Below are 18,636 nucleotides of genomic sequence, written 5' to 3'. Positions count from 1 at the left end.
TGTTAAGGCAATTCTCATGCAGATATGATTACTATTTCCTTACTTATTTTACCTGGAGCTCATAATAACCTTGAATTTTACATAGCCTTATCTTCTTGTCATAAAAGAGATAGCAAGTACAACAGAGTAACCAAAAAAGAGCAATAAACAGTAAAATTCAATGAAACATTCATGTAGTAACTTAAAAACTAAATGATAATTTTAGTTTGGAATTAATATGTCTGAGTGTTATATTCAATAAACAGTTGCAAAACTCTTTTCAAGTGCTCAAAGTTTTTATTTGTCTGTTGAACATTTTAGAAGATAAGGAAAGAATGCCAGAGATTATAATCAAAAAGTAGTAATGGACATTCTCTTCTATTGTTTGGGACAGACCAGAAAAAAAAGGGGGGAGTACTTTGGAAATTTGCACACAAACACAAACATAGACACGGCAGACTCACAAGTATCCATGCTTGATCTCACTAAAGAATTCCTAATTAATTCCTTAATTCCTCACCTTATTCTGATTTAATCCTCCCAGAGCCCCTTTTTACCTCACTGGATTTAAGAATTTCAGAATTAATTCTTATAACGATCATATGTGGAAAGAGCACTGTTAAACATAGAAGCCAATCTATATATAATTGCAATCTAAGTGAACAAGTCTCTCCACAACCTATTTTTAATTTCCTTAAAATTATACTCTTCAAATTATACTCTAAGGGAAATGTTTTTTTATAATAAGAACTTTAAAGTATATTATGTTTCAGCTCTTGGATGAAAAGCCACCCATTTGTGATTTTCATTCTTTGCTTAATGGTGGCACTGACTGAACCCTTCCTAAACTAGAAGTGATCAAATGTTCACTTATATTCCAGCAAGTTTATGTCACTAAATAGCAGTCCATCTGGATTCTGATTAGTTCCAGCCCTGAGCCATTGCTCTTAGGTCATACTTTTCAAGTTGTTTCTTACTACTCCCAAATAAAGGGCAATTATGTTTTGACAGAAAAACTGTTCCATTCTAACATGTAACGCTTCACATTATGGAAATGATTTTGTGGAATTATAGCCATTAGTTTATTCAGCAAATTTAGACCATTATCATTTACCTAGTCAAGGTGAAAAATAAGCAACTTCTATAAGCTTCACAGAGACTCAAAGGTTGCCCTGTCATGACTCACCGAGAAGCAAGAATTGTCTAATTTCTGTAGCTGCCATGGACTTATTGGGAATGACTGGGCAAGTTGCATTCCAATGAGAAAGAAGGCCCATCTGCAGAATCCTAGATTTCTTCATCTTAACCATGCTTCATGTTTAAGTATAAACATATGTTAGGAACTGAGTCCTCTGCAGAAGTGATTCCTGTCTTAAATTACCTGTGTGACACTTGTTGGCATTCAATGCCACAGTCATGTATGTCTATTTTAGGGGCAGGTTAGCAGTTGCTTGCAGGTGCGAAGGCTGAGCGGTTAAACATGTTGAGCTTGTCAGCTGTAAAGCTGAAAGCCCTGGTTTGAGACCCAAGCACTGTGCAACAGGGTAAGCTCCCGTTACTTACCCCAACTCCTACCCATGTAGCAGTTTAAAAGCATCCAAGTGCAAGTAGATAAATAGGTACCACTTTGGTGGGAAGGTAACAACATTTCAGGTGCCTTGGTGTACAGTCATGTTGACCACATGACCACGGAAAGCATCTTTGGATAATGCTGGCTCCCTTGGCTAAGAAAGGGAGATGAGCACCTCCCCCTAGAGACAGCTACGACTGGACAGGGGAAACCTTTACCTTTACCTTTAGTACTTGCCCGGTCTGGAAATCCACTCTTGCACATTTTCATGGCTCTTCCTTGCCTTCTATAGGCCATAATGAGAGAAATAGACTCCCTGACCACTCTCTGCCCATACAGTGTGTGAAATTTATCACCCCCTTACCTGGACCAAGGCTAAGGCAAATGGAATCCGAGTGTCATGGCAGTTCTGACTCTGAGGAGATTACGTTAGAGCACGCATGTCCAACCTGCGGTGACTTTGGGCCAGTAACTCTCTCTCAGCCCATGTCAGGCTTGAGCAACAAGCTGGTCAGTCAATTCCTGTTGCAACCAAATAATCAATACCCTGAAAAAAGCCGATTCTGCACTTGAGAGAAAATGATAGGAAATAAAAACAAATCTGTATTTTGCTAAGCACAATAACCACAAAAGTAAATTGAAAATTGTTTGGCTTTATTTCACTGCATTGTTTATAAGGCAGAATCATAACAAAATGAAGCTTAGTGCTATTATTATGACCTTTTAAAATATCCTATTCATGCCACTAGTGAACCATTTTATAGCACTTTATTTTGTAAGAATAAGTAGCATTTGTTTTTTTTCCCCTCATAAAGTTAAGGGCACCATTTCAAACTGCTCATAATTAAAATAAAACTTTGAAGTTTCCACTTACCTGGAAGTCAGTCCCTGTGAAACTCAAAGGGGCTTACTTGCCAGTAGACATGTATAGAATTACAGTGTAAATAGAGTACATCTTTAAAAGGAAGGTAAAACTAAAAAAAAATAATGAACAGTATATTGAGAAAAATGTTTAAGAAAAAAAAGATTGTTTTATAATCTATTAAAGTCATAATTCAAAAATCACAGTAACTTTCTGCTGTTATTTCTCAAAACATCTTGGATAGCAGTTGAATTCACATAAATGGTCCTTTTCCTGGCGCAAAATTCAGGAGATCAGAGACAGACACATAATTTGAGGTGTTGTTCAATTTGGCCCAAAGATTGTATAACCTCGTTTCAAAGTCAAGCTTTAAGAATAATGTCTTCCTTAACGAGGTGAAAAAGGATTCACAATCTTCATTGAAATGTAGTTCTACAAAAATAAAAAGAAGCCATAATGAATTCTTCACATTTAAACATGCATGGTGGTTTTTAATTCACAAGTGTTCAACTAAAACTATTGCAAAATAGTTTAAAGAAAAACATGCATATTGTGTCAATCATCTCCTTCACATATAGTCTCCTTTTTGACTCACAGCCTAGATTCAAAAAGCTCTTGCTTTGGCGATACGCTTAACTTGCTTTCAGAGAAGTATATATAGATATTGTGACAAGGAAGTGATCTTTAATATGATCTTTACACAGTGCTACAATAATTATTAATTAGTCTAATTACTGTTATAGATAGTCCTTGACTTTCGACTGGTAGCTTAGTGACTTTTCAAAGTTACAACAGTAACTTTGGTTCCAAAGCCCAATGGCTGCCCCCTCAAGGTCATCTGAGCCCATTTCAGGGGCTTGGCAACCGGCCTGTATTTATGGTCATCTGCAGCTTCCTGTGGTCACAGGATCATATTTACTTCTAGTTTTCAGCAAACACTCCCCATAGCGAACAATGAGTTTGCTTAACAACCATAGAAAAAACATTTGTAAAATCGGATTGTAAGATGAGTACTATAAGTATAGTTTTACAGAAACATAGACATTCTAATCAGTCTATTTACTGTAAATCTAAATAGTCTAATTACTGTTAGCTCTAGGAAAAAGGCTATGGCAAACCAAGAAAACTATAGGGGTATGTCCAGGAAGTCTCTGAAAATAGGACAATTGAATAAAAGGAAAAAAAAATCACTAAAATATCTTATATTTTGAACATGTATAAAATAATTGCCTAATTAAAGCAACAATGGATTGATTTAGATTTTAATCCATTTAAAAATACTCATTTTGCTTAGTAAAATTGAAAACATATAACTTTTCATCAGTGCCTATTGAAACCAAGAAGGAATGTTTGTCTGTGGTCAAGTACACATGTATATAATCTGATTATCAATAGCAATAGTACTTAGACTTATATACCACTTCACAGTACTTTACAGCCCTAAGCGGTTTACAGAGTCAGCCTATTGCCCCCAACAATCTGGGTCCTCATTTTACTGACCTCAGAAGGATGGAAGGCTGAGTCAACCTTGAGCTGGTGAGGATCAAACCCCTGGCAATCAGCAAAATTAACCTGCAATACTGCATTCTAACCACTGCACCATTACAGTTCAACCTAACAACTTGAAACTAAAAAGATACAAACAGAAAATACATACTGGCAAGGAATATAGGAGGATTGCTAAAAACAAAAGCACAATCAGCAGGATGATGATGCCAATGAAAACCCACTTAAATCTCCGCCACACAATAAATTTCATTGTCTTGCATGGATTTGTGAACCAAAGGAAGGATGTTTCTGGTCGGCTGTGGAAGGAAAGAAGGAAAGAAGATATAGCTGGTGCATGACTTTTATATACTGTAGTTGACTATGTGTGCATAAATCGTAACTTTAAAAATATAGTATAAATATTCTGAATACTAATACTGATCTGTTGAAAATAAGAATCCTATAGATATTAATGACATAAGGAATCCTTGCTTAATGACTCTAACTGAGATGGACAATTCTGTCACTGAGAGAAGTAGTTGCTAAGTGGGAAATTGGGTGTTCGCAAATATGCTTTCTGGCTGGAAAGAGACAAGACCACTCAGTTTTATACCTTTGGCTTTTGTTTGCCTCCTAGCCACTCCCCTGTCCTTTGGGATGTTCAAGTGCAGGTTATTGTTTTGTACACACTGAAAGCAATGCAATAATCCCCCCCACCCCATCATTGGGCTTGGAAATGTGAGTGTACTATGCAAACAACTTATAGCACTCTTGAAATCCCATTTTCTCTATTTTCTCCACTCTATGCACAGTTACATGGGAGAAAAAAAGCAAATTATACCTATAGGCAATCTCTTCTTTGCCTGACCTTTTCCTGCTACTGGTGTGATCACATTATTCTCAGATCGAACAGCTTATGCTCTTGAAATCCCTCTCCAACCCCTCTCTTAGCAGGAGAATTAAACAATCAGGCAAATGAGAGAAATTGCTTCTTCCCTCCCCATCACAGAGCAGAGCGATTGGAGAGGAAGAGATTTCAAGAGATTAAGTTGTTTGCGTAGGGTGCATTGGGCTGCTGGTGCAATTGCATTGCATCTGATGTGTAGAAGAGCAAACGGATTACTCTCTTGCAATCCCCCTCCTCGTCAATCTCTCTACTTTGTAAGATGGAAGGAGAAAATAAAACCAGAGGTCAGGCACAGGACAACACATACTAACTATAATAGTGATTATGTGACTGATGGACCCTGCAAAGTCATAAATGGTCCTAAATAGGTGTAAAGTTATTTTTTTCAGCACCATTATAACTTTAAAGGATCACTGAATGAATGATCAGTAAGTGAGCACTACTGCATATTTGTGTAAATGTTCAACTTTTCCAGTTTTTCTACCTAAAAAGAGTGTTTATTTCTCTCCCTCTCATCTCCAAATGTCCACTACTGTTTCTATTAATGTTTTTAAAAGTAAGATTTGCACAACCATGTGCTTGGCACAAATTCACTTGCTCCTAAGTTTCAGACATATTTGTCTCAAAGAAAAGACTGATAATTGGAGGAGAAAGAGCTGCAGGAATGATCATCTCAATGCAATTTTTCAAGTTACAGTTGTGCAATATAGAAATGAATTCCAATGTCTCCATTAAAGTCAAACCTTTTGGCTAGATTATGCATGAAAGCAAAGGACACTGGAGCACTAAGAGCCAACTAAGCATGTGTTCTCACTGAAATGATTCTCTTTTTAAACCTTTAAGTTTCCATGGACTTGACATTCTAAAGGCATCCCCAATACTTTAAATCAACATATCAACATGTTGGGAAGCCAATCTACAAAATATTAACCCTAAAATAAAAAAGAGGAAAATATCTTACTTTGGGTGGTCTAGTTTGGGGTTCATATTAGGTTCATCTCTTCCTTTACCAGCCGGTCGTTCCTCAATGTCTTTTTCACCAAGGACTTCCAGAGTCATTTCAATTTTACCCTTTAAATGGATAAAAATATTATCAAGAATTTTACAGTGCTGCAGCTTAACGTTTTTATTCATGATGTTCAATGATACATGAACAGATTTCAGTCCCATCCTAAAATGTGATCCAGAGTAGAGTGTCTCAACCTCAGCAGCTTTAAAATGTGTGGATTAGTTCCCAGAATGCCCCAACCAGATTCTCCCCAGGAGAATTCCCCACCAGGGGAAAATTACGTTCAAATTTTGTGAATGTTTGATATGGGTATGTGTTGTGTGCATTATTTGTACTGATTTTCATTGCATATTGGTACTTCTGGGAATTAATCTTCATAATCAATTCAATTTCTACTACTTTAATATTTGGGACAAGAAACAGTTATTAAATAGCTCATCAGGGTCTACTTTGGAGGCAAAGAAATGGGAAGACCAGAAGTGGAATAGATTCTATAAAGAATGATGTAAATCGTTTGGAATTATAAATCTCAAGACAAATGAAATGAAAATCCCATGGAAAGAGCTTTCAAGTATAGAACTGTTATTTACTTACTTACTTAATTAATTAATTACTAAATATTGCGTGCACTACTCCCCTTCAAAAACAACTTAAATCTATTGTGAGGAAGAAGAGCAGTCAAAGTTTGAGAAGCAAAATGAAAGGTTCTCACCACAGTTGTCTCACCACAGTTGATTCACCCCAGCCAACTCACCCCAGCCAAATCGCCATGGAACAACTCGCTGTTGGACAATTCAATGCGGAATAATGAGAGAAAGAAAGAGAGAGAGAGAGAGAGAGAGAGAGAGAGAGGGAGGGAGGGAGGGAGGGAGGGAGTGAGGGAGAGGAGGGAGGGAGAGGGAGAGGGAGAGGGAGAGAGATAGAGAGAGAGATAAGTGAATTATAGCCGCCCTTGTTTTGCTTTAGGTTTGGACCCGAGGATTTCTAACTTAAGAAGGCTCAAATCTAAAGCAAGACAAGGCCTGCTGCAAATCACTTGTCCCTGTGTTGAGTTATCCGTTGTTCTGTGGTGTATTAGCCATGGTGAGTTGGCCATAGTGATGTGTCCCATTCTGAAATGAAAACCCAAGGATTAAGGAGTATTAACAGAAACTTACAGCCAAAACACGGGAACCATCTTTTTCGACATAGCATGGCCACCACCCCCTCATGGATTTTTGCTCAAAGAGTGAAGCAGTCTTAACATTCTTCATCAAGTTCATTGGCTTATATTCTGGAATCATGTCTAAACTGCATTTTTGTGAAACCTTTGCTGGCACCACGGTGTTATGCAAATCAAGTTCAACAAAACCTAAAGGAAAATCGAAGGGACAGAGAAAGAGAACATCGTTATTATCTCGGGATATTTTGGCACACAAAACTTCAGGGCATAACTTTCCCTATCCCAAAATACTTTATACATACCCAAATAATCATCTAAAGAAAATTTATCATTATCCCATATCTGAAGAAGCAGCTTGGGTGGAATTCTGAATTCAGTATTGTCAAGACTCCAGAAGTGTTCCTAAGAGCCAGAATCAGAACAGAAGGAATTTATAATGTATTTCCCTCATCATCTTTGCAAACGTGCTCTTAGCCTCACCCATCTACCATTTTCTATCAGCAGCAGTTCTGACTGAAGAAAAGCTACAAAGATTAAAAAAGATCAACTAGCTTCAGTTCTCTGTATTTCAAGCCAGTGATACTCTGACCACTGAAAGCCGGTTAAACACTTTGCATTCAAGGAACATACACATAAACTAGATTCAGTCAATCTTGTACAAACAAATTCTTGACAACTTATTTTTTCTGCTCTGAACCTGTGACAATGCTGCATGATCCTGGGAAAACATAGATCTGTTTTAAGGTGTTGCAGATAGGTGCCACATGTGTGACCCTTTTTTGCCTTCTAATTTAAGTGTGGAACCTGTTAGGGATTAGGAGCAATTCCATGATTTGGGCTTGCTAAATCACTAACAATCTGTGTTGAACTGTGTTAAACTTTCAGCATACTATCCCTTGCATCAGTTGCATCCCCTCCATTTTGCAAAATTATGCAAAACAGAATGAAAATTAGGAGGAGGGTTCCTTTCTGTGACACCCCCCTGCCCCAATCTGGGTTACATCCTTTGTAGTTCATAGAAAAGATTTTGAAGGCTCAATTGTTCTGACTCATTTAAAAATCTTTGATTATATTTTACGCAGTCTTTTTAATTTGAATTGAATATAGCTTTTCATTGTTTTCAATATCCGGTGATGCATTTTGTCATCTCAATTTTTTGTAAAAACTTTTGCCTGAAAAATTGAACTTTCCTTCTATTTTCATTGCTACAGTAAAAAAAAAGGAGAGAAAAGCATTTTTATAGATACAGAAATAAATATTAGCTAATAAGGTGTCCCACTGTTCCACCCATGCTGGCAGAGGAGGCATCCTATGGGCTCCGTTGGCCCAATTATTCTGGCAGGCAGGGTCCAAAAGAAGCACCTTCTTTGCCATTGCACCTGCTCTGAGGAACATCTTGGGCCCTCCCCAATTGTGATGTCAGCCTCAATCCCCTGACCTTCCGCAACAACCTAATGACCCGGCTCTGCTAGCTACTTTGGGGCTCTAATGGGGGAACATCACAGTGGAAGTGATTGATTTACAACAGATTCCTCCTCCCCATCCTGCCCCCGGTCTCCCCATCTTTAATTGGATTGTAGTGTTTGGTTATTTTAATTCATTTATGTTTTTAGTGTATATATATTTACCTTTTATGATTGTAAGCGCTCAGCGTTACCTTGTGGAAAGATGAGCAACCAATTTTTTTTATAAATAAATAAGGTGGGATGGGTACTTGCTGCAATCACAGGAAACACTGCCCGCTGACAGGCATAATCAGTCTTAAAGTGACTTGTCTTATATTTCTAGGCTATTATCTTGCACCAGGTAATAACTTTCAAATGAGACATTACATGACAAGCATACTTGACTGTTGTTGTTTTAAATGAAAAGTGGGCATGGAAGATGAAAGCCTTTAGTGAAAAAACAGCAAAGGGAAGAGTTGTGTTCCTTTCTTTTCTATTCCCTAATCAAAATTGCACTTCCCATACACCATCTCCTTTGCTTTTCCTTCCTTAGGGAAAAATATTAATTCATAATTCTTTTTTTCCATGGGTGAAGTGGTTGAGTACACCGGAGCAGCACAAACTAAAAGTATCCCATACAGATCTGTGTACAATGGTTTTCACAGTTTCATTAAAACAAATACGAGCTTATAGGCTCACTCTTGTGTGCATTAGTTATTCCAAAGTTGTCCTTAGTGTCCATACCTTTTTTGAAACTGTACAGAGTTGTTCCGCTGGAAAATAATCAAAAGGAAAAATAAATCTCCAGTTGAAATTCCCTTCCCCATCAAGGGACCTATAATGGACATCTGTTTTCTGTTTGTGCTCTTCGTGGCCAGGCATCCACCTGAAAGGCAGAAACAAGTGGATTGGGCTGTGTAGTCTATGGAACTGACCAATCTAGTGTTTTTCAATCTTGGCAACATAGATGTGTTGACTTCAATTCTCAGTTCTCCATGCTGGTGGGGAAACTTGGGGAGATAAGGTCCACACATCTGAAACTTGTCAAGATTAAGAACACTGAACTGTTCTTTCTAATCTAAGAACACTGTACAGCCTTGCATCCAAATTTATGCTTTTTGACAATTGGCCAAATGATGGAATGTGAATGTTGCATGATATTCATTCCAATACTTCTAACCAGGGCAAGGTGACCAGGTTCAGTAACGCTAAACAATACTTTCCTATTTTCAACAAATCTTGCCAAAGTCATTATTACCCTTTAACGTAGATGTCACTCATTTCTTCTCCTGTTATGCTTTTCTCATCCAGAATGACATCCTTGGTGTTCCAAATTATCACCCGTAGTTCATACCTGTAATGCAAGTAATGGAAAGAATAAAGTGGTAAGGCTCAATGCTCTTATATTTGCTTCCCTCGGAATTAACCGATGGTGACAAGGGGCAACAGCAGAGAACAGAATGCAAGGCAAACTTCTTATTCGTCTTGAAAGGATTTGAAAGGATCAGTATTTCTGGGCCACGAAATAGCGTGCTACAAACTTCAGCCAAGCTTACTCACTTTTTAGCCTTGCGAGGAGTGATGTTAAAAGGAGGACCTGGAGGGCCCAAGCTTTTGGGAAAAACATCCACCCACATTTGAAGCTTTCCCTGTATCAGTAAGATAACGATCATGTCAGACTTTATTTTAAATAAAGAAGAAAAGAAAACCCATCTCTTAACCTATCAGTATTCTAATTTGATGATATGACCTACATGCAACTCTCCTAAGAAATCACTCTGCGTACCCAGATCATAATTAGCTGGATTGTGCTAAACAGGGATTCCACCTAATTCTTTTATTTTCAAAGGACAAACTATGATTAAAATTAACAGGTTTTTCAAAAGCATTTTGCAGTATAATGCAGGAGAGTGGGGAATAGCACTTCTAAGAAAAGAAAACCATTCATAGGACATATGCCATATGCCAAACAGCCCTTTAGACTCTGATTCATAATAACAAGTCATAATAAAAAGCACATTCGTTTTAGGTGTCAGAAGCATCCTTCACATGGTACTTCCCATAATGATAATCTGATTATTATTATATATTTCTACTATTTTTAATTGTGTGTGCTATATTTCACTATAAGAGTTATTTTAAAAAATAGCATTACAAGGTGGGTGCATATTACCTTCTAATGCAGGTCTCCCTAGCTGAATGAAACAAAGTAATCATAATACAATATGTGGTATCAAGTGTTATGTAGTCAGCTAAATCAGAAAAAGCACATGGTAGGAGACCATGTTTATGGAACACAACCTATTTATTTAATTTACATGCTGTGTTTCCTAATGGGCTTTTCCTAGACATACACCTGAATATCACTAAAAAATTATCATATCCCTATATTACTGACAAAAAAAGATGCAAGAGTAAAAATGTACTTAACTATTATAGGAATCATTTTGTATCTAGCTATTGCATGGATTTCATTCTCATGAACAGAAAGAAAAAAAATTGTAATACCTGTGGAATGTTGGGCTGGAAAGTACTGTACAGGGTTCTGGTTTCCACATGCTCAGGCACCAAGCCCTGAGTTCTGAGAATGTGAAGAGCCAGTCTTTCTTCTCCAGGTCCCAGATGCTCATGCAATGTTTTATTTACCTCTGAAATCAAGTGAATCAATGAAAATCATAAGGAACTCACTACAGATCATTGAAAGTAGACATTTCCAGCTGCTATCAACCTTTCTAAATAGACCGGACAGGAAACATGATCAGATGAGCTAATTCTACTTTATTGTAAGAGTGCATTTACAGAATCTTGCAAATCTGAAAGTACAAATCTCCTGCTGTCTCCTTAAAGGCCTGGAAAGCTAGGGAGGGTCTCTTCTGAGTCTCTTTCTCCACCCATTATACAGCTGTGGGCTATGTTCTCTCTTACTTGACCTTTCCCTAGTAATCCTTTCTTTGCCTTGTCTCTCAAGGTCTTTCTCACATACCACTGCACTTACATATTGGTTTCAGAATATATCTACATGGGATGCCTTAAATCTAAAAGATATGGGATTCAAATTTTTGACACATTTTATGTAATACCAACAAAGGAGAACATTTATAGCTCAGGGTTGAAATGAGGGGTCCTTGGTGCTCTCTAAGCTTGCTTGTTTTCATTACCCAAATTAGGCAACATCATCAGTGCTAATAAGGAGTGCTGTTTGCTGTCAGTTTATATTCTAGTGACTTGCCGTGTAGTATTGGTGGGGGTGGTATTAGAGATTATTTGGTTAGGCTGTTTACTGTTGACTTCTTTGGCAGTTTCTTGATTGGGGTATTGTTTACTTGACTGTTGGTCTGATGTTAATCTTGGAGTTAATTTATGCTGATCTAGGTGGTGATTGCTGGTGGAGAAGTGCCTGGGTCTTTTTGTTCCCTTTTTGGCTTGTTGATTGTCTCTTTTGCATAGTCCATAGATGTTGTTAATGCCTATGTGTCTATTGGTGGCTAATTTGTCAGAGTGCCAGGCTTCTAGAAATTCCCTGGTGTTTTGGGACTTGGCTTGCTCTAGGATGGTCACATTTTCCGAATTAAAACTAAGGTTAAGTCTGTCTATGTTGTATATGAAAGAGTTTTCATTATGTCTTCTAACTGCTAGTTGGTGTTCATGGATGTGTTCTGCCAGTCGTCTGCCTGTTTGTTTTACATAATGGCAAAGAAGTCAACAATAAACAGCCCAAACAAAGAATCTCTAAAATCACCCCCACCAAAACTGACAGGGCAAGCCACTAGAATATAAACAGACAGCAAACCACACTTCTTACTAGCACTGATAATGTTTCCTAGTTTTGTTAATGAAACGTCTGCAAGAAAACAAGCAAGTTTAGAAAGCACCAAGGACCCTTTACATTTTATGTAAACATTTTTTTCACTTTTCCCTAGTATACAAGAGAAAAGCCCATTGAGCATTGCCGAGATGGCATCCCAAATCACAGCCTCTTATGCAGTATACGAGTAGTCATTGTTTAGCAATGTCCTTGTTTAGCAACTGTTCATAATTATGACAATGATGACAAGGTAACTTTGTGATCAATGCTTGCACTTACAATCTTCACAGGTCTGTAAAGCAAAGGAAAATTGAAATAAAATAATAAGTACTATCACAATTTCACTTAGTGACCACTTCACTTAACAATCAAGTTGCTAGTCTCATTTGTGACTTCTAAACTAGGACTACCCATAAATCCAACCCTACAATCCACATTGATACCGTTAAAAGCATAATGGAGATTTACCAAATTCTTCCAAAGTATAGTCTCTTCCTCCATAACTAATTCTTTTTCCATTTTCAGAGAGGACTGGAGTACGATGGCCTTTAACTCTGGCATGATTTTGCAAAAGTTGTGTTGGTTTTAATTGATCTCTCCAAGTATTGATACCTGAACTTTATAGAAAACAAAATACATTTCGGAGTAAATGCATTATAGTTTTGGATATGTATACTTTGATTACTCTTAGATGTGACTGATGTAAAATTCTACTGCTTGCAAAAAAAAAAGGTAGGTAGGTGGAAGGAAGAAAAAGCAAAGCAAAGCAGTACCATCAAAATGACAAATAATGTAAGATTTAAAATTAAAAAACTCCTAAAAACTATTTTTAATTTGTTTTAAATTCATTTTTCCAGAAACTTAGAGAAGCAATGATGCATATATGGAATTACTTAAAAAGATTTTCTTTTTTTTAAAAAAAAGAAATTTTATTGGTTTTTTGGTTTTTGAGACAAAGTGCTCAAGACACACCGTGGTGTCAGGGTAGTCAAACATCCAAAGACAAAACATATATACATAATTCAGTCAATACATCTAGTATTCCCTCTCTTTTTCCCTTAGGTAACATAATTTATTTAAAATAGTCCAATTCTAGCTTAAATTTATTCAATCTATACCTGTTTTTAAAGCTACCATAATCAAATTACACTATCATAATCAAATTAACTTTAAGTACAAACATTATCAATTCGGGTATCCCTTCCAAATATATTCTAGTTCCTTAATTTTATCATAAATCTTATTTAATTCTTCTTCCACTAATATTCCTTAATTAAAATAAAATATTAATCTATCCTATACATATCTAATCCCAATTAATCAATCTCTTTAAGCTGACAAAAGAAAATCAGACCTTAAATCATTTCAATCCATTAAACAGAATTCAAATTTCATCCAATTAATTGTCATAACTAATAACATCCATGTTATCAAACAAACAAATCATCTTATTAGGTTAACTCAACATTACATAATAATTTTCTTACAAGTAAACCTATCATCCTAAAAAAACAAAAAAACAGTCTTAATTAACACCCTTAATCAATTTAATATATATTCCATTAATCATCCCTTTTTCTCTTATTTCTAACTCACAATCTTAATCCTTAAATCAACCCATAATTCTAGATTACCTTTAATCCATTACCTAAAAATATTTCCTTTTTAGTCTTAGTCCTTAAATCAGTCCATAATTCTAGGTTGCCTTTAGTCCATTACATAAAGTTTTAACTTTCACTTTTTTTCAGTCTTATTCTGGGCTTCTTCTTAAGCCAAGTAGGTTTCCATAGCAGAGCTTCCCTTCCAGTTGATAAGTCTCTCTTTATTGCTTGTAGTATCATTTGGATCAGTGAAAACCATCTTGGCCTTTGCATTGGCCCTCTGATTCTCTTAACCATAAAGTCTCGTTGCTTTAACATTTCAAGTCTCAGTCTTTGCATTTTCTGGTCCTCAGCACCATAAGTGAATTGCTTATAAGGCAAAATCAATTTCTCTTTATTCTCAGTTAAGTCCTCTTCTTGTGTAATCTGTTTTATAGAATAATCAGATGTAGTCTGAAAGTCAATTTTGAAGTTTGAAGGAGAGATTCTGGCTCTTAATTCTGTAGTAAACTCTTTCATTGTAGCACATATTTCTTCTTTAGCCTCATAGATCTTTTCCATAATAAGTTTACAATTTAAATGTGAATGCAACTCCATTTAAAAAATTGTTCAGCTGCATCAAATTGTCTTTCTCTTAAAGAACAGTTTGAAGGCCAAAACCATCTCCTCTCCAAATAGACAACAATTACAATATTAGCTTTTAACCAGTAGATGTCCTCAGTGAGCTAAAAAATCTTTTTCAAAAGTCATTTCATTTTTTTTCTTTCCATTTTTTTCTATTTTTTCAGGAAAAGGTGGAGGAAGAAATACTCAAAAAAAGGCACAACAGCATAGACTGATAGTAGAATTCTTAAGAAAATTTTTTTTCCAGTGCCCCAAAACATATATATAAAAAATGTAGTCTTTAAAATTTTGTTCTATTCTACTCAAAAAGATTTTCTATTGATTTCAACAAGGGAGCTTTCCTAAATTAAATTTCAAAGGTGTTTGTAAATGAAATTTCTTGGAAAACACTATTTGAGTTTATAGAATTGTAGTGTAAATGTTTAGTTGGTGATAGCTTAGATTAAAAAAAACTAATTAATTGTGGTTTTCAAGTTGTTTCCGTATCTCTGTTTTTTTTTAAAAAATAACTTATTAAAAATTACAATTGCAAAAACTAATGGAGACTAATAAAAAAGAGAGTAATTTGATTTGTTTTAATTTTGTCTTTGTCCGTTCTCACAAAATTCTTCAAAGCTTAAACAAGCCTTTTTTTGTAAATCCAAATTGGAAGATTATGCAGATCATTCTTTCTGTTTGTTATTTGGATACTCCTTTTAATTATTAAGTTTCTTTTGTATGGCCAATGTAACATGTTTTTCCATATCTTTCTTGTAGCTGGAGATTTTAAAATCCACTTTCAACTCAGTCTCAATAAATTTTCAGATAAAATTTATTGTTCGTCCATAATATTTTAAAAATATAATCTCTCTACAAAGGCAGCGACTCTTAAAATTAAGTTCTCTGTCTATTTCTCAAAATATCCTTCAGTATGTCTAATGGTAAGATATTTTGCTTCATTCTGTACCTGTAAGACAAATTTAAGTGTTCTTCTCCTTTAACTGTAATCTTTAATTCCCTCTAGTGCACAGGTGTCAAACTTGCCATGTCACGTGACGTGTCGTGACGTATCGTGACTTTTTTTGTATTGCCAGAGTTGGGCTGGGCGCAGCCTCCGTATGGTGCAACCGGCCCGCGGGCCAGCAGTTTGACATCCCTGCTCTAGTGTCCAATTTTTAAAGTCTTATTATGGTTTTTTTTAAGAATTCAAAACGAAAGCATTTTCCCATAGGAAAGATTCTTAAAATTAATTCCAAAATCTTATTTCAAATTTATATGGACTCTTGCTTCTAACTTTCTAAAATCAAAGTTTTAATTATCCTGTTATTACAAAAATTAAACCTTTAAACTCTGGTTTTATATGACAATTGGCAATTTAACAAAGAAATACAATGATAAATGTACCTATGTAGATCTATCAGAAACAAGACAATGCTTTTAATAACATTTTTTTTAATGATGTTGGGACGGTAATCTCTTTATCAGCTTTTATTGCATGTATGGGGTAAGGGCTAAATAGATCAGGATAAATTCATACCCATTTATCTGCTTCCTGCTTTGTGCTTTTCTTCCCTTTGGATTTTTAATATAGAAATATCATACACACACACACACACACACACACACACACACACACACACACACACACACCTTTGTGTAGGAGAACTGTAGGAGAAGTCATTTCAGGAAGGGTTTTTGGGGGTATGATCATATAGGACAGTGTTTCCCAAACTTGACAATTTTAAGGCATGAGGACTTCAACTCCCAGAATTCCACAGCCAGCAATGCTGGCTGTGGAATTCTGGGAGTTGAAGTCTACATGCCTTAAAATTGTCAAGTTTGGGAAACACTGATATAGGACATATTTATTTGTTCCTACCCAAGGTCACATGGAAATATATTATGTAAAGGGGCAAAAGACAGTGACATTATAAGATAACTTTGAAAAGAGAGTTCTTAGATTTGGACAGGGGCAATTTATTATCAAGGAAAAGCTAGCAAAAGAAAGATCAGACTTGAAAACTCTGATCTCTCCTAATGCATTCCTATGAAAGAGGCATTTGCAAAGAACATTGCTGGTCAGCTCTCCTAACATCACTTCCATCTGATGCACAGCAGAGGGCATGCAGTTCATATTATGCTTCCTAGTGAATATATCACTGAAGCAGTAGGTGTGAACTTGAATGGACTCCAGAAGGTGGTAGAGGACAGGAAGACCTGGAGGAACATTGTCCATGGGGTCGCGATGGGTCGGACACGACTTCGCAATTAACAACAACAAAGTGAATATATACATACGGTACAAACACATAAATGCAACACAAGAACAAAAGGCACATACAAATAAAAGATGCTACACTGTTATACTGAGGAAAATACAGATGCTACTGGAGTCTGAAAGAAGTTGGAAAGAATTCCAGAAGTTATACACTACATTTTTTCCATATCTTGTTATAGTTTAAAAGAAATAAGTACAATTTCAATCAAACTACATATCTTAAAAAAATCAAATAAGAGAAAGAGAAAGATAAATGCTAACCCACCTACATTTTTTATGAGTAAATCACTCAGATTTATTGGATAATTGACTGACTAGTGTGTCAGTCAATCACATTCTAGGTGGCTTATGCCATAGTATTAAGCCAGGATTTGGTTTTTAGCAGGACCCACAGAAGACTAATTGGGATAGGAAAGACTTACATGCAGTATTGTTGTGGTATCCCACAATGAGATCCAAAGCGGGAGAGGAATCTGTTTTCCAGATCAATTGTAGTTTCACCAACTTTTTCATCTCGAGTCATCAGATCATAGTCATAGACAGAAATTTTCAAATCCTTCTCTTGAGGCAAGAAGCAGCTCAGTTCATACATTCTAAATGAAGACATGGCTAGTAAATTTCAGTTCCAGAAAAGTGCTATTCAAAAGATAAACAAAGCTCACTAACATATAATTAGCACTGCTCACATAACTGAGTAGTTTGAAGAACTGTTATTTGAAACAAAAGAGTAATATTGATGGTCTTCCAGTACTTGAAGGGCAAGGATATAGATTTATTCTACATAATGTCCAAAGGCAGGACAAGAACTGAAGCTTTACAGAGGAAATCCAAACTCAGAATCAGGAGGAATTTCCTGACCAGGAGAACTATTAGTGAGAAAGCGGTGAGAAAAACTGCTCTTGAATATATGGGTCCTGCGCTACTGGACGTTTACAAGCAAAGTTGGACTGCCACCTGTCTGGAAAATTGTAAGAATCCCTGCCTTAGGAAAGGGGTTGGATTAGAAGATTTCCAAGGTTACTTGAAAACCTTATGATTCTATGAAAAATACTTCTTATGTTATCAGAGTGTGCAGATATACCTCATTTGTTAAATCAATTAAAGTTTCCATTGTTTTCCAAAATTTTTAATTGCATTTCCAGAATATTTGTTTCAGAGTATCTCTACAGGTATCAGAAGAACATTTTAAACAAGGGAACTTTTGCTCATTTGGGAACTATTCTATTCTATCACAATTATTCTCTGAGTTTTAATCCAACTAAGGATCTTCTCTAGCTAAAATAAACAGAAATGACAGAAAAAAAAACAGAAAATATGTCACACTCCTCCTCTACCTATTTTTGCATATATGAAAATAAATTCACAATTATTTCTTTTACTATTTTAATAGAATGATCCCAAGCTGGTATTCTGTATACAAGTTATAATTACAAGGGAAGGAGGAACATTTTAATTACCTGCCAAAAATTGGATTCAGCGTATTGGGAATGTAATGATCTCTATCCTCAACAATTTTTTTCCCTAAGCTGATCTTAATGTAAGGATCACACTATTTGGAAACAAATAAACAAAAAAGTTGTTAGTGTTAATAATAGTGTTAATAATGTTAAAAAGATATTAACATTCATTGCTTGACTGATCAAAAATAGATTATAAATGTTAAATTCATAGCTGTTGAGGACAGAGAAAAATTCTAAATTTCCACAGATTTCAGTCGAGATGGTGGCTATGTTCTCAAAGCCTTTCAATTAATTGCCAGGGATTTACTTGTGTTGCACTTAATTGCTCCATTAAGGCATTAATTACAAAATATTTATCTTATTCATTTCCTCCATATCATTATGAGACAGATCACGATGAATGGCATTTTACAGAAACCTCTAGTGAAACTCATTTATTGAGGAACACTTCATATCATTGTATATTT

At 35.8% G+C, this 18,636-nt stretch overlaps 1 protein-coding gene across 3 annotated transcripts in view; it reads right to left on the bottom strand.

The window, feature by feature from the left end:
- Positions 1 to 2,186: 2,186 nt before the first annotated feature.
- Positions 2,187 to 18,636, bottom strand: part of MYOF (myoferlin) — a 101,817-nt gene continuing 85,367 nt past the window's right edge. For all 3 annotated transcript variants that reach the window (XM_039336029.1, XM_039336030.1, XM_039336031.1), the window contains 12 exons: positions 18,167 to 18,258; positions 17,132 to 17,302; positions 12,696 to 12,844; positions 10,931 to 11,070; positions 9,983 to 10,071; positions 9,681 to 9,776; positions 9,167 to 9,308; positions 7,280 to 7,379; positions 6,973 to 7,166; positions 5,768 to 5,877; positions 4,069 to 4,216; positions 2,187 to 2,843 (listed from right to left, as the gene is read on the bottom strand). In XM_039336029.1, coding sequence (XP_039191963.1) covers positions 2,799 to 2,843; positions 4,069 to 4,216; positions 5,768 to 5,877; positions 6,973 to 7,166; positions 7,280 to 7,379; positions 9,167 to 9,308; positions 9,681 to 9,776; positions 9,983 to 10,071; positions 10,931 to 11,070; positions 12,696 to 12,844; positions 17,132 to 17,302; positions 18,167 to 18,258 — 1,476 coding nt within the window. In that variant the 3' untranslated portion in view covers positions 2,187 to 2,798. The remainder of the gene's footprint in view (positions 2,844 to 4,068; positions 4,217 to 5,767; positions 5,878 to 6,972; positions 7,167 to 7,279; positions 7,380 to 9,166; positions 9,309 to 9,680; positions 9,777 to 9,982; positions 10,072 to 10,930; positions 11,071 to 12,695; positions 12,845 to 17,131; positions 17,303 to 18,166; positions 18,259 to 18,636) is intronic.

The sequence above is a fragment of the Crotalus tigris genome, unplaced genomic scaffold (genome assembly GCF_016545835.1).
Source record: "Crotalus tigris isolate CLP2741 ecotype Arizona unplaced genomic scaffold, ASM1654583v1 scf7180000017663.5292952, whole genome shotgun sequence".
Taxonomy (NCBI): domain Eukaryota; kingdom Metazoa; phylum Chordata; class Lepidosauria; order Squamata; family Viperidae; genus Crotalus; species Crotalus tigris.
The sequence above is the reverse complement of the archived record's forward strand: the minus strand, read 5'-3'. Positions and strand labels throughout refer to the sequence as shown.